We start from the raw sequence: 22,970 nt of genomic DNA on the forward strand, positions 1-22,970 counted from the left end.
CCATGCATCCCCCCCACCTCGTTTCCACCTCCCCCCAACCGCCCCAGGAAGCGGCTCAAGTATACTTGCATTTGCTGAAGATCTGATGCTGGCATCGTAAAAACCAGCTGAAAGTTCATTTACTTAACAAAAGCTCAACTGGGCAAACAGCTCAGGAAATACAAAGACCTTGTGTTGCTCTGTTAACACTGATAACAGTTTAATGAATGCATTTGTTGCCTTAAACAACACTTTGTTAGGATGGTTTATGGGGGTTTATGGCCAATGCGGAGAGAGAAAATGTGGCACTGCTGCATTATTTCAAAACTAATTAATTTGCGGTAAGGTGCTTTGGGGCATGCCTAGGAAATGAAAAACACTTCAAACTTGCTCTCGCATCTCGTCTTGCATTCATCTCTATCCACCCTGGACCAAGTAATTACTTACAACTGTACATGAGGCGAAAATTATAATCATTATATGACAAGCCTATCCAATTCAAGTATGAAATCATTATCGGATGAGTTTCCCTGCAGGTATTGGGAGCTCCTCGTTGGGGCAATTCCACGTTCAGTGTTTGTGTGTTTTTGTAGCATGCCTGCTGGTCTAATTTTACAGGAGGTATGCCACCATTACTTCCCAATTATGGACAGTAGACAGCACTTAGATACAGGAGGACCAAATGGAGAGCTAGCTAGCAGCCCCACAGGGACAAGAGAGCACTGCTCAGGAAGACTGAAAGAGGGTGTCACAGGATGGAAAAATTCTTCTAAATGTCAACGTGTCATCCTTTGAATGCCCAAACTGATCCAGTGATCCCAGGGATCAGTGTACTAGGGCAACAGCTGTAGCTGCCTGCAGATGTGCAGATTACAATCTTTGTTTATTGGTCCATGAATCTGCAAGATCACATGACTGTGCTCCCATTACCCACTCAAGAGCCACTTTCATTCCCTTACTGAGCTCCTGAGACACTGGGAGGCCCCTGTACGTCTGTGAAATATCAGAACAGATGCTAATGGACTTTTCAGTTAGGTAACTTGACTACTGCAGCTGGAAACCCAAGAACAGAGACGGGAACACATTGGGAAGTCAACTCATCAAGCCACCAACATCAGCTTAGGTTATATATTCATAATTCATCAGTAATTTTGCCACCTTTATTTCCTTCTCAATTATGCATGTGCACATTTGTTTCTTGTAAAGGAAGTAATGCAAAATATATTAATAAGTGGCTCTGGTAAAAATAGAAAAGCCAGGTGCAAGTACCTCAGTATATAGATAGGCCGACTAGAGGTGAGGCTATATTGGATTTGGTGCTGGGTAATGAGCCAGACCAGGTGCTAGACTTGGAAGTTGGTGTGCATTTTGGGGATAGTGACCACAATTCGATTACGTTCACCTTAGTGATAGAAAGGGATAGGCATGAACCTCGGGTCAGTAGTTTCAGCTGGGGGAAGGGTAATTATGAGGCTATTAGGAGAGAATTAGGAAGCATTGGTTGGACTAGGAGATTACAGGGACTGGGAACGTCCGAGATGTGGAGATTTTTCAAGGAGCAGCTACTGCGGGTCTGTGATAGGTATGTCCCTGTCAGGCAAGGAGGATTTGGTAGGCCCAAGGAACCGTGGTGCACTAAAAAAGTTGATTCGTTGGTTAGGAAGAAAAAGGAGGCTTATGTTCGGATGAGGCTTGAGGGCTCAGGTAGTGCATTAGAAAGTTTTAGATTGGCTAGGAGGGAGTTGAAGAGGGAGTTAAGAAGGGCTAAAAGAGGACATGAGATGACTTTGGCTGATAGGATTAAGGAGAACCCTAAGGCGTTTTACAGGTATGTCAAGAACAGAAGGTTGGTTAGGGCAAGATTAGGGCCAGTTACAGACAGTAGAGGGAAGTTGTGTGTGGAACCGGAGGAGATTGGAGAGGCGTTGAACCAATATTTCTCTTCGGTGTTCACGCAAGGGGACATGAATGTAGCTGAGGAGGACACTGGGGTGCAGGGGTGTAAAATAGATAGTATTGCAGTTGATGCGGGGGATGTGCTGGATATTCTAGAGGGTTTGAAAATAGATAAGTCCCCTGGTCCGGATGGGATTTACCCTAGGATTCTCTGGGAGGCAAGAGAGGTGATTGCGGAGCCTCTGGCTCTGATCTTCAGGTCGTCGTTGGTCTCTGGTGTAGTACCGGAAGATTGGAGGACAGCAAATGTTGTCCCATTGTTTAAGAAGGGGAGCAGAGACTTCCCTGGGAATTATAGACCGGTGAGTCTTACTTCTGTGGTGGGTAAGGTTTTGGAAAGGATTATTAGAGACAGGATTTATAGTTATTTGGAGAGTAATGAATTGATTAGAGACAGTCAGCATGGTTTTGTAGCGGGTAGGTCGTGCCTTACTAACCTTATCGAGTTCTTTGAGAAAGTGACCAAAGAGGTGGATAGGGGTAAGGCAGTTGACGTGGTGTATATGGATTTTAGTAAGGCGTTTGATAAGGTTCACCATGGTAGGCTTCTGCAGAAAATGCAGATGTATGGAATTGGGGGTGATCTAGGTAATTGGATCAGGAATTGGCTAGCAGATAGGAGACAGAGGGTGGTGGTTGATGGTAAATATTCGTCATGGAGTTCGGTTACGAGTGGTGTGCCTCAGGGATCTGTTTTGGGGCCACTGCTGTTTGTAATTTTTATTAATGATCTGGATGAGGGTATAGTTGGGTGGATTAGTAAGTTTGCTGATGACACCAAAGTGGGAGGTGTGGTAGATTGTGAGGAAGGGTGTCATAGTTTGCAGGGTGACTTAGAAAGGTTGCAGAGCTGGGCCGCGAGGTGGCGGATGGAGTTTAATGTGGAGAAGTGTGAGGTAATTCATTTCGGTAGGAATAACAGATGTGTTGAGTATAGGGCTAACGGGAGGACTTTGAATAGTGTGGAGGAGCAGAGGGATCTAGGTGTATGTGTACATAGATCCCTGAAAGTTGGGAATCAAGTAGATAAGGTTGTTAAGAAGGCATACGGTGTCTTGGCGTTTATTGGTAGGGGGATTGAATTTAGGAGTCGCAGCGTCATGATGCAACTGTACACAACTCTGGTGCGGCCGCACTTGGAGTATTGTGTGCAGTTCTGGTCCCCACATTACAGGAAGGATGTAGAGGCTTTGGAGAGGGTGCAGAGGAGGTTTACCAGGATGTTGCCTGGTATGGAGGGGAGATCCTATGAGGAGAGACTGAGAGATTTGGGGTTGTTTTCGCTGGAAAGAAGGCGGCTAAGAGGGGACCTTATTGAAACATATAAGATGATTAGAGGTTTAGACAGGGTGGATAGTGATAGCCTTTTTCCTAGGATGGAGAAAGCTAGCACGAGGGGGCACGGCTTTAAATTAAGGGGGGGTAGTTATAGGACTGATGTCAGGGGTAGGTTCTTTACCCAGAGGGTGGTGAGGGACTGGAATGCCCTGCCAGCTGCAGTTGTAAATGCGCCTAGTTTGGGGGCGTTTAAGAGATCTGTGGATAGGTTTATGGACGAAATGGGATTGGTTTAGATTAGTGGGTTAGTGTTTTTTTTTTAAAAAGCTGGTCGGCGCAACATCGTGGGCCGAAGGGCCTGTTCTGCGCTGTAATGTTCTATGTTCTATGTTTGGTGCACTCTCATCAGAACATGAGAAATGGGAGTAGGATAGGTAATCTAGACCTTCAAGCCATTCAATAAGATCATGTAGTGATGATATACCTGCAGGGAAGCTCATCCCATCATGATTGCATACTTGGATTGGACAGTCCCACACCCATTAGTTCCTTTAATATCCAAATATTTACTGACCTCTTCTTGAATATACTCAATGACTAAGCACCCACAGCTGTATGGGGTAGAAAATTCCAAAAGTCAAGAAAGAAACTTCCCCTCATCTCAGCTGTAAATGGATGACCCCTTATGCTGAAACAATGACTCCATGTTCTAGATTTCTCTGTCAGGGAAAGCACTTTTTCAGCATCTACTCTGTCAAGAAAATTAAGAATTCTATGGATTGAGTTTTCCAAGCCCAACTTCAATGAAAAGGCTGGCAGTATGCCAGGGAAGTGAATAGGGAAGAGAGCTCAATGTATTCCCATCGCTGTGCCGTACTGACAGTAGCACGAACCTTGGCAGTGCAGATTTGATTTGATTTGTTATTGTCACATGTATTGGGATAGAGTGGAAAGTATTGTTTCTTGTGCATTATACAGACAAAACAGACTGTTCATAGTGTACATAGAAGAGAGAAAAAAAGAGGGTGCAGAAAATAGTGTTACATTTATAGATTGGGTATATAGATAGATCAGTTTAATATATGGCAGGCCCATTCAAAAGTCTGATGACAGCAGGGGCCAGGGTTGGTTAGTACGTGTTCTCAGACTTCTATATCTTTTTCCCAATGGAAGAAGTCGGAAGATAGAATGACCGGGGTGATAGGGTCCTCAATTATGTTGGCTGCTTTTCCAAGGCAGCAGGAAGTGTAGACAGAGTCAAAGGATGGGAGGCTGGTTTATGTGATGGACCGGGCCTCATTCACAACCCTTTGTACTTTCTAGTGGTCTTGGTCAGAGCAGGAGCCATACCAAGGTGTGATAAGATCCAGAAAAGATGCTTTCTACGACACATCTGTGAAAATTGAAGAAAGTCATAATGGACATGCCAAATTTCCTTAGCCCTGCCTACAGAACAGCTAATTGAGTGAATCAATAGCCAATTACCCCCCTACTGCCTACCCTCGTGGGCAGTTTAACTGCTCACTGTTAGCTGGCCTCTGAACAAGTTCTGTAGTAGGGTGGGTGCTATTTAACACAGGAATACTGAAAGAAGAGGTCCAGATCCTGGAAGTTGATCCTTACTGAAAGCAGCTGAGGGAAAAGTTTTGTTTATAAGAAGATTCTAAAGCATGTCGTTTGAGAGTGGAGTTTGGAATTTGGGGGGGAATTTGAGGAGAAATCTGGAGAAGTTCAATTGGGTGACATATACCATTAGTCAGCCAATTGGATTACAGGGACAGAGTTCATTGAAAGTGGCCTCAGAGGTAGACAGGGCAGTGAATAAGGAATTTGGCATACTTGTTTCACCAGTCAGATAATTGAGTGCAGGAGTCAGAAAGTTACATTACGACTGTACATTTCAACTGTACAATACATTGGTACGGCCACATTTGGACTACTGCGTACAATTCTGGTCAAAGGATAAAGAGAAGTACAGCACAGGAATAGGCCCTTCGACCCGCCAAGCCTATGCCAATCATAATGGACTAACTAAAAAAAGACCTTTTGCCCTTACTTGGTCTGTATCCCTCTATTTCCTCCCTATTCATGTACACATCCAGACACCTCTTAAATGTTGCTAATGTGCCTGCTTCCAACATATCCTCTGGCAGCGCATTCCAGGCACCCGTCACTCTATGTGAAAAACTTCCCCCACACATCTCACTTAAACTTTCATCCTTTCACCTTGAACCTGTACCCCCTTGTAATTGACACTTCTACCCTTGGAAAAAGCTTCTGACTATCCACCCTGTTTATGCCTCTCATACTTTTGTAGACCTCCATCAGGTCATCCCTTAGTCTCCATCTTTCCAGTGAAAACAATCCTAGTTTATTCAACCTCTCCTCATAGCCAATACACTTGGCACCAGGCAACCTCCTGGTGAGTGTTCTTTGCCTTCTCTCCAAAGTTCCACTTCCTTCTGATACTGTGGTGACCACAACAGCATGCAATACTCCAAGTATGGTCTAACTAAGGTTTTATATAGCTGCAACATGATTTCCCAACTCCTGTGTTCACTGCCCCAGCTGTTGAAGGCAAGCATGCCATATGCCTTTTCAATCACTTTGGCCACCTGTGTTCCCACTTTTAGGGAAACAATGGACCTGCACACCCAGTTCCCTCTGTATGTTAATGTTCCTAAGGATTCTGCCATTTATAGTACAATTCACACCTAAATTTGATCCTTCAAAATGCATCATCTCGCATTTGTCCAGATTAAACTCCACCTGCCATTTCTGTGTCCAAGTCTCCAATCTATATCCTGTTGAATCTTTCGACAATCCTCAGCATGTCAGCAATTCCGCCCATCTTCATGTCATCCGCAAACTTACTAATCAGACCACCCGCAATTTCCTCCAAATCATTTGTATATACTACAAACTACAGAGGTCCCAGCACTGATCCCTGTGGAACACCACGAGGTATAGATCTCCATTCTAAAAAACACCCTTCCACTGCTAAACTCTGTCTTCTATAACTAAGTCAGTTCTGTATTCATCTAGCCAGCCCACCCCAAATCCCATGTGATTTTAATTTTTGTACCTGTCTGCCATGTGGGACCATGTCAAACACCTTATTAAAGTCCATATAAACAACATCCATAGTCCTTCCCTCATCAATTTTTTGTCACCTCTTCAAAAAACTCAATCAAGTTGGTGAGACATGACCTTCCCCATACAAAACCATGCTTTCTGTCACTAACTAGTCAATTTTCCTGCAAATATCCTGTCCCTCAGTATCTTCTCCAAAAACTTCCCCAGCACTGATGTCAGGCTCACCAGCCTATAATTTGCTGGATTATCTCTGCTTCCTTTCTGAAACAACAGATCAACATTGGCTATTCTCCAGTCCTCTGGAACCTAGCTTGTGATCAAAGAGGATGTGAAGATATCTGTTAAGGCCCCAGCAATTTCTCCCTTGCCTCTTGCAGTACCTGGGATAGATCCTATCCCACTCCAAGGACTTGTCTACCTTAATACAATTTAGGATACTCAACTCTTCCTCCTTTTATATATTGATATTCTCAAGAGTGTTCACACACTTTTCCCTGACCTCAACATGGCTATCCTTCTCCTTGGTGAATACGGATACAAAGCACTCATTAAGGATTTTGCCCAATTCCTGTGGTTCCACCCGTAACTTCCCTCCATTACCCTCTAGTGGTAACCCTGCTATAGGAAGGATGTTATTAAACTGGAAAGGGTGCAAAAAAAAAATTAACAAAGATGTTAGCCAGGCTGGAAGGTTTGAATTAGAAAGGGAGGCTGGATAGGCTGGGACTTTTTTCCCTGCAGCACAGAAGGATGAGGAGTGGGTAGGGGAGTCCAAAACTAGAGGGCACAGATTTATGGTGAAAGGGGAAAGATGTAAAAGGGACTGGAGGGGCAACTTTTTCACACGAAAGATGGTGCATATATGGAATGGGCTGCCAGAACAGTGGTAGAGGCAGGTACAATTACAACATTTAAAAGACATTTGGACAACTACATGGATAGGAAAAGTTTAGAGGGACGTGGGCCAAACGTAGGCAAATGCGACAAGTTCAGTTGAGAAAACTTGGACGAGTTGGGCCGAAGGGCCTGTTTCCGTGCTATATATCTTGACCGACTCAACAGTTTCTTCCCTGCTCTCAACAGATTTTTGAATGGACCTACCTCGTATCAAGTTGATCTTTCTCTACCCTAGCCAAGACTGTAACACGACATTCTCGACCCTCTCCCTTTCCTCTCTCTGAACGATATGCTTTGTCTGTATAGCATGCAAGAAGCAATACTTTTCACTGTATGCTAATACATGTGATATTAATAAGTCAAATCTATGACTTTATGACTGTGTATTTGCTGGGAACATTATAGCACAAGATGTATTTTGTACCCTTTGTTATCCTTAAAGTCTTCATACATTTGTGAAGATAAGTGGGAGTGAAGGAATATGCATTATAGTCAAACTTTACATGTGTATTTTTTTGTTAAAAACTAATTGGCAGTCCTGTGACTGTTCATCCATGTTGTTTTAACAATAACTAAAAGTTAGTCTTTTTAGCCAGGGTTTAATTCTGGGATCTTCCTATCCGGTAGTAACATCATCTGGAATCTTAACAGAACTAATCAAAGATATTTTCTACAAACAACAGATTCATTTGCACATTCACGGCTATTTGTAGGAATTTACTATACGTAATTCCTCCATCATGCTCTGAACTTAGCAAAATCTGTTATTTTCATATGGATAAAACTGGAACTTGTTTTTCAAAGGCCAGTTCTTCTGCCAAAAGAATACCTAAACACATAAACAAAATGCAGACACTCACTTACATCACTTTGATGTTTATTGACTTCCATCGCATATTTAACATCTGGCAGTTCTTTCATGATGGAATAATTCGACTTTCCTTTCTCTGCATCGTATTTTTGCTTATATTGTCTCTAATAAGAAAAATAGGCACCTCAATAGAATACATACAGGGATAAAATGCAGCAATAATATTTACATATTAAAAAAAACCTTTCTTCTTTTCCCCCATTTTGAATTGAATGCAATTTAAATCACATTCAGAATGTAGCAGAATTGCTAAGTTTTTTTTACAATTGAGCAAGATAATGAACAAAATTGGGACGCAAAATTACACAATTATACCGTAACTTACAATGGATGCAATTCTGGATAGCCTCCAAAAGTTTGTACAGGATCTGATATGTACAATTAAACTACACCAGTTCCTCTTCATGCAGGAGGCACACAAAGTTTTGCTGCCTGTGGATTTACAGGATAACTACCAGTGCTAAATGCATTGCTGAGTGGCTGCAGAGGAACAAAGTTCATGCAAGGCTATCACCATTTCAAGCAAGTCTGCAATGCGTAAAGTGACCTTGTCCCTCTTGAAGAGTGCCAGGAAGCTCTCCAGACAAACTCTGGAGACAATAAGACAGATAGCCATTATGGTCAATGCAATGTAGGACAAAGTGGAGCATAACTGGGGGCAGAAGGAATTTACAAGTCGGGGGGAGTCATATTAAGTCATTAAGCTCTATGCTGCTCTCCATGAAAGTCGTGGTGGCAGGATTCAAATCAAGATCACAGTATCCATGTACCTAATTCTTAGTGGCACAGTGGTTAGCACCGTAGCCTCATAATGCCAGGAACCCAAGTTCGATTCCCAGCTTGGGTTTGCGCAGATCTGCACGTTCTCCCTATGTCTGCGTGAATTTCCTTCAGATACTCCAGTTTCCTTACACATTCCAAAAGAAGTGCTTGTTGGATGCATTGGCCATGCTAAACTCTCCCTCAACGTAACCAAACAGGTGCTGGAGTGTGGCGACTAGGGAATTTTCACAGAACTTCATTGCAGTGTTAATATAAGCCAACTTGTGACATTAATAAATAAATTTTAAACTTTTTCTTACACCTCAATCTCTTCCATTTAAAAGCTGCAATTGGTAAGCACGTAGCTTTCATTTTCCATTCCTTGCCCCACACTCTTGTCTCTGAGCCTTTCACCTTCAGATACCCAAGAACTGTCACCTGGCCAGTGATGAAAAAGCAAGAGACGGAAGAGCAGGAAGGCAGTGATGAAGAACAGAACCTCACCCTCTTAATCAGCAGCTCAGATATTGATGCTGCACATTTTAGAGAGAAACCTAAGGCTGAAAGCAACAAGCACAAGTGACCAGCAACCGTGGCAGAGGATAAGAGTAGCTACAGAGCAGCTCGCTGAAGGGCAAGGTTGCACATGAGTTTGCTGCAGAGGAATCAGATGAGGACTTGAATTAGATGAGCTACAGAAGAATGCTGAAATGCTTGGCACGCTGCCTGAAATTCTGCAGTTACTGTAAAGGAAGAGGAGTCTGGCACAAACTTGGCACAGAGCTTTGTACAGAACTTGGAACCCACCCTTTCCTGTGTGTAAGTGGTGGCCAACTCCATCAGCACACTTGTGCACCAAAACATAGCGCAGCATCTGTACGATATCTGACTGTACGATTATATGTTATACTGGAGGTGAAGCTGAAGACAGATTTCTGATTTTGCATTGCGATTAAAGGTTTTTACTATTTTAGCTGATAACTGGTATTCAATTGCAGCACAAACAAAAGCTTGCAATGTCTGGCTTCTTCAGTGGGAGCTTACTAAATATTTCATATTCAGTTTGCCGCCAGGCAGTCTCAGACTGCTGAGATCATATCTGCATTGCAGGCTGCAATTGATAGAAGATTTAATCTGCACCTCCATGTATGATGCATGTCCCCCATTCTTTTGGTCCAATTTTCATTTCCTTTCTTTATTTCTATTGCTGTGCTGGCTTTGCATGGATTTCACATTCTATCTGTCCCTGAACTCTTGGTTTCAAATCTTATGATCCTCCAACCTGATTGTTTAAGACAATCCATAGTTGCTTGCCCTGTTCACTCAAGGTTTTATTTTGCATTTCCAGCAACTTGGAATATTTCCACGGTTGAAATGTGTGTAACCCTGGTCGCCACACGGTTGGAGGGACATGATTGCATTGAACAGGTCTGGCTTACATGTGACTCCAGAGCCACAGCAATGTGTTTAACTCTCAACAGCCCTCTGTACAAGGCCAACTAGGGACAGACAATAAACATTGGCCAGCCAGCAATGCCCATGTCCGACGAATGAATAAAAGAGGTGGTTCACCAGGATGTTGTAAAAAGTCTGACAACACCAGGTTTTAGTCCAACCTATTTATTTGATAATATACTCACAAGCTTTCGAGGGGACTGCCTCTTCGTCAGGTGAATGGAGAGTTCTGGCCTCAGACAGAGCATATAAAGCATAGACAGTTTAGAGATTACTGATTAAAATGCAAATCCTTACACCTAACCTGCTGTTCAAGACCTGAAGTGGCTGATAATGTGAGTGGAAGGAGCACTGATCACAGTTTAAAGAGATGTGTATTGTCTCCAGACAGTACAGTAAGTGAGGTTTTGCAAACCCAGGCAAGTCACGGGGGTTACAGACAGTGCGACATGAACCCAAGATCCCTGTTGAGACCGTCCTCATGTGTGCGGAACTTGGCTATCAGTCTCTGCTCAGCGACTCTGCGCTGTGTGTCGTGAAGGCCGCCTTGGAGAATGCTTACCCGAAGGTCAGAGGCTGAATGCCCGTGACCACTGAAGTGTTCGCCAACAGGAAGGGAACAGTCTTGCCTGGTGACTGTCGAGCGATGTTCATTCATCCGTTGTCGTAGCGTCTGCATGGTCTCCCCAATGTACCATGCTTCGGGACATCCTTTCTTGCAACGTATCAGGTAGACAATGTTGGCCGAGTTGCAAGAGTATTTACCATGTACCTGGTGGATGGTATTCTCACGTGTGATGATGGTATCCGTGTCGATGATCCGGCATGTCTTGCAGAGGTTGCTGTGACAGGGTTGTGTGGTATTGTGGTCACTGTTCTCCTAACAGTGACCACAATACATTGGGGAGACCATGCAGACGCTACGACAACGGATGAATGAACATCGCTCGACAGTCACCAGGCAAGACTGTTCCCTTCCTGTTGGCGAACACTTCAGTGGTCACGGGCATTCAGCCTCTGACCTTCGGGTAAGCATTCTCCAAGGCGGCCTTCACGACACACGACAGCGCAGAGTCGCTGAACAGAGACTGATAGCCAAGTTCCGCACACATGAGGACGGTCTCAACAGGGATCTTGGGTTCATGTCGCACTATCTGTAACCCCCGTGACTTGCCTGGGTTTGCAAAACCTCACTTACTGTACTGTCTGGAGACAATACACATCTCTTTAAACTGTGATCAGTGCTCCTTCCACTCACATTATCAGCCACTTCAGGTCTTGAACAGCAGGTTAGGTGTAAGGATTTGCATTTTAATCAGTAATCTCTAAACTGTCTATGCTTTATATGCTCTGTCTGAGGCCAGAACTCTCCATTCACCTGACGAAGAGGCAGTCCCCTCGAAAGCTTGTGAGTATATTATCAAATAAATAGGTTGGACTAAAACCTGGTGTTGTCAGACTTTTTACTGTGTTTACGCCAGTCCAACGCCGGCATACCCACATCATCACCAGAATGTTGCCAGAGAAGGAAAGTTTCAGCTATGATGAGAGATGGGATAGGCTGGACTTATTTTCCCTGGAGCAGAGGGGCTGAGGTGGGATCTGATACAGGTATACAAAATTAAGACAGGCAGAGACAGGACAGGTCATAAGAATCTTTTCCCTATGGCAGAGGTGCTGAAGACCAGAGGGAATAAGTTTAAAGTAAGAAGTAGTTTAGACGGGATTTAAGGAAACATTTTTTCACCTCGAGTGCAATGGAAATATGGAACGCGCTGCCTGAAAAGTTGGTGGAGGCAGGTATTTTTGCAATATTTAATAAGCATTTGGACAAACACTTAAATTGCCAAGGCATAGTAGCCTATGGACCAATTACTCGTAAATGGGATTAGTATGGATTGATATTTGATTGTAAGCATAGACATGGTGAGCCCAAGGAACTGTTTCTATGCTTTTCTACTATGATCCTAACTTGCAGAGCAAATTATCATGGACAGTAAAAGGGCAAAGATGAGATCAACAATGGACCACTTTAACAGCATCTGATCAAAATAAACTCATTTGGCACACTGTAACAATCTAATAACATATAAAATGATATTTGAATTTCCAGTAAATAAAGAGAATAAAGAACAAAGAAAAGTACAGCACAGGAACAGACCCTTTGGCCCTCCAAGCCTGTGCCAATCATGATGCCCTAATTAAACTTAAAAAACCCTCTATGCTTACTCGATCCATATATCTATTCCCTCCCTACTCATGTACCCACCCAGATGCCTCTTAAAAATGTTATTAATGTGTCTGTTTCTACCACCTCCTCTGGCAGCACATTCTAGACACTCAAATGACTGGCAGGATCACAGATTTCAAGTTTTAAGGCTTTTACTGTAACAGTAGGTACGGCACAGTGGCAGTGGTTAGCACTGCTGCCAGACAGCACCAGGGACCCGGGTTCAATTCCCAGCTTGGATCACTGTCTCTGCGAAGTTTGTACATTTTCCCCATGCCTGCGTGGGTTTCTTCCGGGTGCTCCAGTTTCCTCCTGCAGTCCAAGGACGTGCGGGTTAGGTGGATTGGCCATGCTAAATTGCCCTTTGTGTCGGGGGATTAGCTAGGGTAAATGCATGGGGTTATGGGGATAGGGCCTGGGTGGGATTGTGGTCGGTGCAGACTCAATGGGCCCAATGGCCTCCTGCACTGTAGAGATTCAATGATAAACAAACTAAAAGCAACATTGTACAAATACTATTCAGTAGGCAACTTGCACTCTATTTGAAAGAAAACCACCACTTAACTTTAAAAATAACCGGAAGTTCACCTCCACGGTTATACCTTATTCTGCTCCTGAAGTGGACATTTCATTCTCCAGGAACCAGTCCAAAGCTACTCTCAGCTGCCAATGACTTGCTTCCTTTTCCCTTCCCAATATCTTGCTTCTTTTTCCAGCCAGTTAATTTCTAACCTCCAAATTAATTTTCAAGGTTAACCTGGAGATTCCTCCCTCTTGCCAAAGCTAGGTGATTCCTCTAGCACTGTTTAAATTCTCAAATCAGATCCAATTGAATCCAAGATTAATTGTCCACCTACATTCTGTATATATAGAGACTGGCTGCCTCTAACTCTCTGCTATCTCTTTCTCTCAGATTCCTTCAGCCTGACCTCGCTCTGATTCGGCGATATCTGAGGAAAACTTGATCTTACAATAGTTCCCATTGGATTTATTTTCGTTCAGGCCAATCGCTGTGAGGAACGCAAATCAAGAGCAGAAGCGTGTTTTTTCTGGTAATGGGAGTCCGGGAGTCACAGAGTTTGGAAGCATTTTTATCTGTCTTGAATATGGTTGTTTTCCCCCCAAATATATCCCTGGTTGTTTGTCTGCCTTGTTGGCCATCAGGTTCCCCTCTAAAACCCAACACCTGTTGGGGAGCCAACACCTGTTGGCTATTCTACCTGGATACAGGTAGAATAGCCAATCAGCTATCCTCTACAGCCCCAACTCCACTCTATCTTGAAATTAAAATAACGGTTGGGATTTTCCATGAGACCCACTGCGTGTTTGCAGCAGCAGAGACAACCTGCCATTGGTTGGTGGGTGGAGTCTTCTGGTCTTGCTGTTATCAATCACTCCCTTTGAATGCACCCTGCACCACCATGAAACCCATGGTACGGTGCGCCATCAGGAGATGGGAAGATCCCACTGGCATGAACAATTCCAAGCAAAGTTTAAAAATGGGCATTCTTCTCTGAATAGTTAATTTATAGTACCACTCTTACTTTTCCCACAAAAATTCCAAACTTAGTCTTTTCTTGGCTGCTGAAATAATGTGACATTAGAAAACTACTGTTATGCAACTGCAGGCTGCTGACCTCAAACTCCCAGAAAAGTCCATCAATAAGTAAACTATGTATATCTTGGATCTGCTAACCCACTTTGCTGTGCCATCATTCACTATTGCTGCTCAAAGTGATCTTGCTATCTACCACCTGTACCAGTCTTTGAGCCAGCATTCCCTTATATTTTCCAATTATTCCTGGGTAGTTTAGAGGTAATGAGCTCCTCAAATCATTGTACATAATGTCAATTTGTTATTAGTGTTTAGTAGATTGTGGCAGCATATCACCTTTAAAGTTACTGCAATATAGTCACTGAAGGACATTCAATTGTCTCGTTATTATTTACAAAATGCCTCTGCCAGAGTGATGGGACCAATTTATTTTTCTGTTCATTATTCATTTCCTCACTTCAGCACAGTGACTAGTAATAAGAAATAAATTAAACTTTCAATTTGATTCCACCACTCGCCGAGACCATGTCTAAACTGTGACCTAACTCCAAATACCCACCATTGCCCCACATCCCTTAACCTTTGGTTATTAAAAAATCATTTAATCTTACTTTAAAAAATATTAATTGGTCTAGCATCAATGACCAATTTGCGAACACGAGTTTCAAACTTCTAACACTGCGTGCGAGTGTTTCCTGATTTCACTCCTGAAAAGGACTAGCTCTATTATTTGGGCAGACAAGGACGACAGATTTCCTTCCCTAAAAGGACATTGGTGAACCAGATGGGTTTTTCTGACAATCGACAATGGTTTTATAGTCATCGGTGGATTACTAATTCCAGATTTTTTAAATTGAATTCAAGTTCTACCATTTTAAAACCCTACAGTGCAGAAAGAGGTCCTTTGGCCCATCGAGTCTGCACCGAACACAATCCCACCCAGGCCCTACCCCTATATCCCTACATATTATACCCACTAATCCCTCTAACCTATGCATCCCAGGGCACCAAGGGGCAATTTCTTAGCATGCCCAATCAACCTAACCCACACATCTTTGGACTGTGGGAAGAAACCGGAGCACCCGGAGGAAACCCACGCAGACATGAGGAGAATGTGCAAACTCCACACAGTGACCCGATCTGGGATTTGAACCCAGGACCCTGGAGCTGTGAAGCAGCAGTGCTAACCACTGTGCTACTGTGCCGCCCATGGAGGGATTCGAACCCAGGTCCCAGAACATTAGCTGATTAATTTCTGGATTAATTGCTCAGTAGTAATACCACTAGGCCATCACCGCTCCATGATTATTTGATTTGGGCCAAACACAGGCAATTGGGACTAGGTTAGACGTTTAAAAAGAAAAGAGCGGCGTGGACAGGTTGGGCCAAAGGGCCTGTTTCCATGCTGTAAACCTCTATGACTGTGTGATTTGATTATCATTTGATGATTAAAATACCATAAACTGATATTGCACCTCCAAGTTTCTTTAGTGTTTTCAGCTTTATCACTTTTAGGTTCAAAGTGGATGACCTCTCATTTGCCACAGTTTCTGATATTGACTCAATTAATATCTCTGTGATTTTATGCTTGAATCTGGTTTTACCAACCTATGTATCTTTCATCATCTGTCATTACAAATTATAGTGAAGGGTTGAGAACCCAACACAGATCCTTACCAGACACCATTAGTCACATCAAGAAAGCTGGAATACTTGCCCACGTCATCATACCTCACTCTGAATCTGTGAAACTTCTTTAGCAAATACAGTATCTATGGTGGCTGGCATCTGTGCATACAAGCACTTAGAGCTTTCCTTTCTCGCAAGTTCTTTGTACTTAGTCTGAAAATAAGAAGCAGTCTGCTGTTACCTGAATGAAAGTACAGCCTAATACTTTAACCAGGCCTAGATTCATGGAAATCAATAAGTCTTTGCAGAAAACTAAGTCTTGCAATCTTGTGTTAATAATCATGTCTGATATTCTTCAAGATTGCTTAACATAAATGGAGTTTTCACAAACATTTACAGCAAGAAACATTTTGGCTTCATTGATCAGGGTGGAAACACTTACATTTCATTAAAATAAATAGTCAATTTGGTTACCAAATCCTTTTGCATTTCCTGCTTTTCACCCACTTTTGAGAGTGCCTGTCCATGATTACCTATTTCCAACCTTTCTGCGTGGAACATAATATGATAAAAGAATGCTTTTTATCTTTTCCAATTATGGGTAGGTCACCACAAATTTGAAGAGATCTCCATTTTCAATGATTTGGCAACAGTTACTTATCTAAAATCTGCCCCAGACCAGTGAGAAATTTGATAGGTTGAAGGGAACAATGCTGTGTTTTTGGAAGCAGAGAAAGAAAAGCTGTCAACTGCCTCCAAAACAGCCCATAAGATTTACGTGTTTCTTTTAATCGGGTGTAAATCAATTAAAGTACATGACATGGTGGAAACTTTAGAACAAATAAATACCCTGCATCAATTAAGAATAAATTTCTGTGTGGTTTACCTCAGAAATAAGAACAGATGCATTTTTCATAGATTGCTGTTGAGGTGTGTCTGGCACAAAAGTATACTTTCCCTTTGACTTTATGTGTCCTTCTTTGTACTTAACCTAAAAAGAAGAAAATTGATGTCCACAGCACAAACTGAAAACCACAAGGTCACTCACTCAATAATCTTTAAACAAACATACGCCACCATTTTAGCAGGTGCACTATCCATTTCCCATGCAACTCATTTCATTTGTTACATTCCATTAGGATTAAAACTGCTGACAAATTTTTTTCAAAAGAGAGAATTTAATACAAGATGCTCAAAGTAGTCCAAATAACAATCGACCATGTTGGTGACGCAACAAGCAAGGTAAGAACTCACTGTTTTCTTGCTGGTTTAAAAGACTAATAAGAATGTTGACTCCGTGCATTTCATCAAGATGCTGTTTCCAAAAAAAATACTTACATCACTTATCTGATTGCTACATTTCTGGGCAAATTCAATACTCCAGTCTTTCACAATGGGTTTACTGAAAATCTGAGAAGGAAACACCAATATTGCTGTAATATCTTTTCGTGATAAGTTACTAAAATACAGCGGAACAACTATGAAGTTATTAACCTTTTCCTGTTCTTCTTCTCCATCGTCTTCTCTGGAATTATGAACCCTCATTTTTTGTTTTGATATTGAATTAGAAACAGTCTCACAACAAATGTTTCAGTAGCTGCAACTGCTTTGCAGTAGTCTATTCTAATGTCCATTACGTACAAGATAGTGTAAGAGCACATCCTAATTTAGTAAGCAACCACTTGATAAGTTGATGGTCTTTATCTCAAGAATTCAACAGAAGTGAACACACAAGCTTCATAGATAGCGCAGTTGCCAAATGCTCTTTAGAGCAAATAATTTTATAAAATAAACAGAACCTACCTAAATTCTGTCTGCAAGAGTTGAGAATATAATTTAGTTTGGTGCTGAAAAAATCTGAATGGTTCAAAAATTCATTCCCAGCTGACCACACACAAGTATTTTGCAGCCAGAAGGGCGCTCAAAGAATTTCATTGCTTTGGAATGTGTATCGTTGGCCTCTGCCATGTTATTATCTGTAGAACGTTGAATACCATGTCCAAATTAAATGGTAGCAGTACATTCAGCTTGCATACCAACACTGAATATTTCATATTTAATAGAAATGAAAATGGTGTGCAACAACTTTACTTTATTCGATTAACCACAAACAACAGGACCAAAGACCTTCAAATATGTTTCAGTTGGTAATGTTTTCATACCTGAGTCACAAAGTCCTGGGTTCAATTCCCATCCCACTGCTAGAGTATAAAATTCTGCACCGATATTCCAGTGTGGCATGAAAGAGTGCTACACAGTCAGAAGTGCTGTCTTTTAGATGAGAGAAGTGCCAATCCGCCACCTAAGGCGGATGCAAAAGATTCCATGGCACTATTTGAAGGAGAGCAAGGGAGTTATCCCCAGGGTCTGACCATCTCTCAGTTAGCATTACAGGAAACAGGTTATCTAGCCATTAACACTATGTTATTTATAGGAGCTTGCTGTGCACATATTGGCTGCCATGTTTTCTGAATTACAACACAGGCTCCACTTCAAAAAGTACTTCACTGGCTGTAATGGTTATACTTATGTCATGAGTTAAATTGGGATTTTCACAATGATCACATTTTGAGAGTTCATCCCCAGAATTTTAGATCTGAAATTCATGAGGACTAGGTGGCAAATGGAAATGATGGATATTTGGGTATTTCAATCCTCTGATAACTCCAGTAAACCTCCAGTAACAGAAGGCACTGGGCACCCATCACATGTAAGATGTTGCATATAAGGCAAAATCTAGCACTTAGCTACATAAAGAGACATATTAGGGCAGATGACCAAAAAGTTGGTCAAAGAGATAGGTTTTAATACATGTAAGGACGTGGGGAGAGACAGCTGGGTTGGGGGTAGGGAACCCACTAGGTTAGTCCCAACTGCCTGCATCTGACCCAGATCCCTCTATACCCATCTTACCCATATAACTGTCTAAATGCTTCATAAAAGACACAATTACACCCGCCTCTATCACTGCCTCTAGCAGCTTATTCCAGACACTTACTACCATCTGAGTGAAACAGTTGCCCTTCTGGACCTTGTAGTATCTCTCCCCTCTCACCTTAAACACATGCCCTCTAGTTTTAGATTCCCCTAACTTTGATGCCATTCACGTATGTGTAAAAATAGTGTTATTGGACAATGCCATCAAGGGGCAACATGCCAATGAGAAATAAAAAGGGATATAAGACAGATTCTTCGAGGACACCAAAGGTAATGATGCAGCAGCTGAAAAGAAACCATTGTAACATATTCTTTGGCTAGGATTAGATTGGTAAGAATGGATTGCAAGGGCCATCCCACATACCTGAGCAACAATGGAGGAAAATAATCAACGATGATATACACCACAGATGCTAAGGACAAGGAATGATAGTCGCAGTCACATCAGAAGTCACTGAAGACTGAAACGGTGGTATGGCTACAATGGTAGGAGCACACGCTCGAGTAGAAACATTCAAACATGGAATTCAAGGACAGGTGGATTCAGATTTGGGAGGAAATGACACAATTTAGGGCTTTGGAGAAGAAAGAGAGGTTGAAGTTGACACGCTAGTCAGCAAGGATGGAGGCATCAAGTGTTGATGTTTGGAGCAGAGGGATGCTGATGACAGATTTAGAGAGGGAGACCAAATACATAAGGGGAGCAATCCATTACATTAAAAATATTAGTTAACCTTGGACCTGGGAAAGGAAGTCTAGCAATCAGCAATTTAGTGGGATTGGAGACAAGGGAGTGGGAGGTGTCTCCTGGACAAGATGACCTAGTGAAAGGCAATGTAGACAATGGGAGAGAAACCAAAGGGAAATGGAAGCTCTGGGCTAGGGCAGAGGGAAACCAAGGAATTCAACGTCAGTAACTCTGAGGTGATACAATTTTGTTTAAAAAAAAGTAATAATTATACTTGGAATGGCTGGATAACTGAAAAAAAAAAGAGATTTGAGTATGGGTTCACAAGATTTTGGAGGCAGCACCACAAAAAAAAACAAAAAAAAAACTTACGAAAAATAAAGTTTTTTGAAAGTGTGAAAGTCGTGATCCAATGGAGAATATAAAACATTCATAACTTTTGTGCTATGTGCAGTTTTAAGCTCAGACTAGAGGAAGGCTATCGCAGAATCCCCACAGTGCAGAAAGAGGCCATCCAGCCCATCGAGTCTGCACTGACCACAATCCCACCCAGGCCCACTCTCATTCCCACAACCCCACATTAACCCCTGTTAATCACCTAACACTAAGGTTCAATTTAGCATGGCCAATCAACCTAACTCACACATCTTTGGACTGTGGAAGGAAACCTATGCACATACTCTCATGCAGGGAGTATGTGCAAACTCCACACAGACAGTGACCAGAGGCTGGAATTGAACCTGGGTTCCTGACGCTGTGAGGCAGCAGTGCCTACCCTCAGAGCAATAGAGATTGCTTCCAGTGATTGGGGAGTTCAGAATGAGGGGACAAAAACGACAAAATAAATGTAAGCAATTTAAGAAAAGACAAGACAGCAGGCGAAAGATTTTTTTTCACAGCAGACGGTGAGGCTGTTAAATGGCCCACTGGATTGAGGGATTAAAGGAAGCACCAGGTTAACAATAAAGGAGAAAGTTAGACAGCTGAGTGAATGAACAGGGAATGAAGGGATATCAAAACAGGATGGACAAGCGAGTGAGTGATGGATTACTGTTCAGGTGTGGAATAAAAATCAGCATTAACTATTTCTGAAATATAATTTCTGCCTGCAATTGCACTCTCTTTATATTTATTAGCTTGCAGTTTCCACACAACTGTAGATTTGTAACATTCTTGGAAAATATACTAAGAAAATGCATTATGCCACAAAATAAATAACTAATTGTAGAAATGGAGTAAAAGCCAAGGTCATCACATGAAAGTGCAATATGTGCTGCCACAAGACGGTTAATATTACTATAGAGAACACATGTTTGGAAAGAATTGCCTGCATTATAAATATAATTGGATAAAAACTGCGCACCTACATTCAGCTGCCAAGAAAATAACAAAAGGCTGATTAAAGTAGTATTTACAGAAGCCTTTCTTCATTTGTTTACCAGGCAAAATTTTGCCTGATTCTTCTGACTCATCTCCCTTCCCAACGCAAGCAAAAAACACTCATGAAGGTAGTGCCACTTTAATGAAACTAAGAAACATATGTAAAAAATGCATATATTTAAAAAGACTGCAAATGCTGGATATCCAAAACAATACCTAAATGCCAGGCTGAGGTTTTGAATCGTTGTGTTCACCAGAGCTCAAACGGGACAACAGACAGAGACTCCGATATTGAAGTTATTTTTCTTAAAAAAGGTGTGAGGGGAGAAGAGGATTGTATAGAAATGCACTGTTTCCCTGCTGCACCATCTTGCTCCCCTGCAACTCTCTCATACCACCTCCTATGCCCAGCCCACAATTAGCTTTCAATGTTAGCAGGTCAAAATATAAAGCAAATGAAACAAAATTCTTGGAGTTAAAATATGATCAATGCTTTTTATTAAGCTAGTAGAAGGTATCTGTGGCTGACAGCAATTCAGTCATTGTATGCATGGAAAAAGTTATTAACTTGAACTGGTGGACAACTCTTAAATACCCTCTAAAATGGCCTAGCAAAACATTCAGTTCAAGGGCAATTAGGGATGGGCAAGAAATGTGGGCCCAGCTAGTTAGCAACGCATTCTATAAACAATTCTTTTTAATGCATTTGGATTCCAAAATGTACAAAGTTTAAGTACAACTGGAAAAAAACAATTTGTTTTGGTTACCTTACATAGTTTAGTTACAAACTAGCTGAAACTTCACCTTGCTGGTATATCTTTTAATGCAGCCATGGTAACTGTTAATATCCTGCTATTTTTAAACTCTTGGCATTCAGTTAGAAAGAGTTCATTCTTTTGTTATTGCTTCCTTCACGTTCAATTCAGCTTCTGACCTCAAGCTCACACTATTCCTTGTGGCATAAAAATCCTACTGAATTATTTTTTTTCCAAGTACCATTAGGCCAGTTACTGCACAACATATATTAACTCTTGATGAGTGAAATAAGATAAACAAGTTGTGTTCCATTGCCACAGCAGTTAATCATCTCATGAAGGAATCCAATTATATGAAGGCCATTTTAATCTGGCTGTTTGGAACTACTGTAATGTCCAGTTCCATTTTCCTTTGTAGTTTTGTCAACTCAAAAATCATTATTGCTGCCTTGAAGGAACAATCTATCCTAATTAAAATGGGGGGGGGGGGGGGGGGGGGGGACACGATGGTGGTGGTGGTGGTGGTGGGCAGCTGAAATGTCACATGCAAAAACAGCTGATGTGGATGTCTGACTAATCATAGCTCCAGCTATCACGGTGGGGCTACCTAGACTTTCAGCAAGTGACATTTTGTCTTTATTCAGCATTAAATCCCTCAAGTTTATTTGTGCCACTTTTTGTTTAGAAAAAGTCAAAACGCTAAAAGTCAAGAAAACATTTTGAGGAAACAGGATGATGATTCCAACATTCTCCAGATACTTGCCTTTTGCTTTACACAAAAGAAACCAGATCTACATGCTAGCTGCTTTTCCTATAAGTCAATTCCTGACCTTTATATTTATTATTGTCACAAATACGCTTACATTTCATACTGCAGCAAAGCTACTGTGAAAATCCCCCAGTCGCCACATTCCGGCGCTTATTTGGGCATACTGAGAGAGAAATTAGCATGGCCAATGCAGCTAACCAGCACATCTTGTGGGAAGAAACTGGAGTATCCAGAGGAAATCCATGCAAACAAGGGGAGAATGTGCAGACTCTGCACAGACAGTGACCCAAGCTGGGTCCCTGGCACTGTAAGGCAGCAGTGATAACTACTGTGTCACTGTGTTGCCCATACAAAGTATATACATACAAACACACAAAGCAATTTGAAGGTTCCATACTTAGAGTAAAGAATAAACCCCTTGTTCCGTTCGCGGATAAACTTGCGCCTAATATTCTCTTTGAGATTAGAGAAATTACTGTCAACAAGATCTTGTAACTCAAGACGAAAATTATAAAATCAATTTAATCATGTAAAATTAATGGGAGCAATAGCAAACAAAATAGATTTTTAAAATATTATTACAAAGTACAATTTTTGATCCCAAACACATTTCAGAAGAATCAATCAGGCTTATCATCATGCCATTTAACTTAGACCAGTGTTGGTGATGAGGAATTTATGCAGAGAATTAATATTCACAAAGTGCTTCCACTAGCCCCCATTTTAGCACAGT

The 22,970-nt window shown here is 41.9% G+C and overlaps 2 protein-coding genes across 7 annotated transcripts in view; both read right to left on the reverse strand.

The window, feature by feature from the left end:
* Positions 1-22,970, reverse strand: part of nebl (nebulette) — a 251,171-nt gene that overhangs the window by 59,670 nt on the left and 168,531 nt on the right. The gene's annotated exons all lie outside the window — the stretch shown is intronic.
* LOC145357574 (uncharacterized) overlaps positions 1-22,970 on the reverse strand; it is a 69,995-nt gene that overhangs the window by 30,359 nt on the left and 16,666 nt on the right. For 2 of the 5 annotated variants that reach the window (XM_080211069.1, XM_080211076.1), the window contains exons 4-7: positions 17,047-17,118; positions 16,595-16,699; positions 15,811-15,921; positions 8,071-8,181 (exon numbers count right to left, since the gene is read on the reverse strand). In XM_080211069.1, coding sequence (XP_080067195.1) covers positions 8,071-8,181; positions 15,811-15,921; positions 16,595-16,699; positions 17,047-17,118 — 399 coding nt within the window. Of the gene's footprint in view, positions 1-8,070; positions 8,182-15,810; positions 15,922-16,594; positions 16,700-17,046; positions 17,630-22,970 lie in introns of those variants that run through there. The other 3 variants (XM_080211061.1, XM_080211053.1, XM_080211083.1) reach the window with 2 other exon arrangements.

This window comes from Carcharhinus amblyrhynchos, chromosome 2, assembly GCF_965287045.1.
Source record: "Carcharhinus amblyrhynchos chromosome 2, sCarAmb.v2.hapA, whole genome shotgun sequence".
Lineage (NCBI taxonomy): Eukaryota > Metazoa > Chordata > Chondrichthyes > Carcharhiniformes > Carcharhinidae > Carcharhinus > Carcharhinus amblyrhynchos.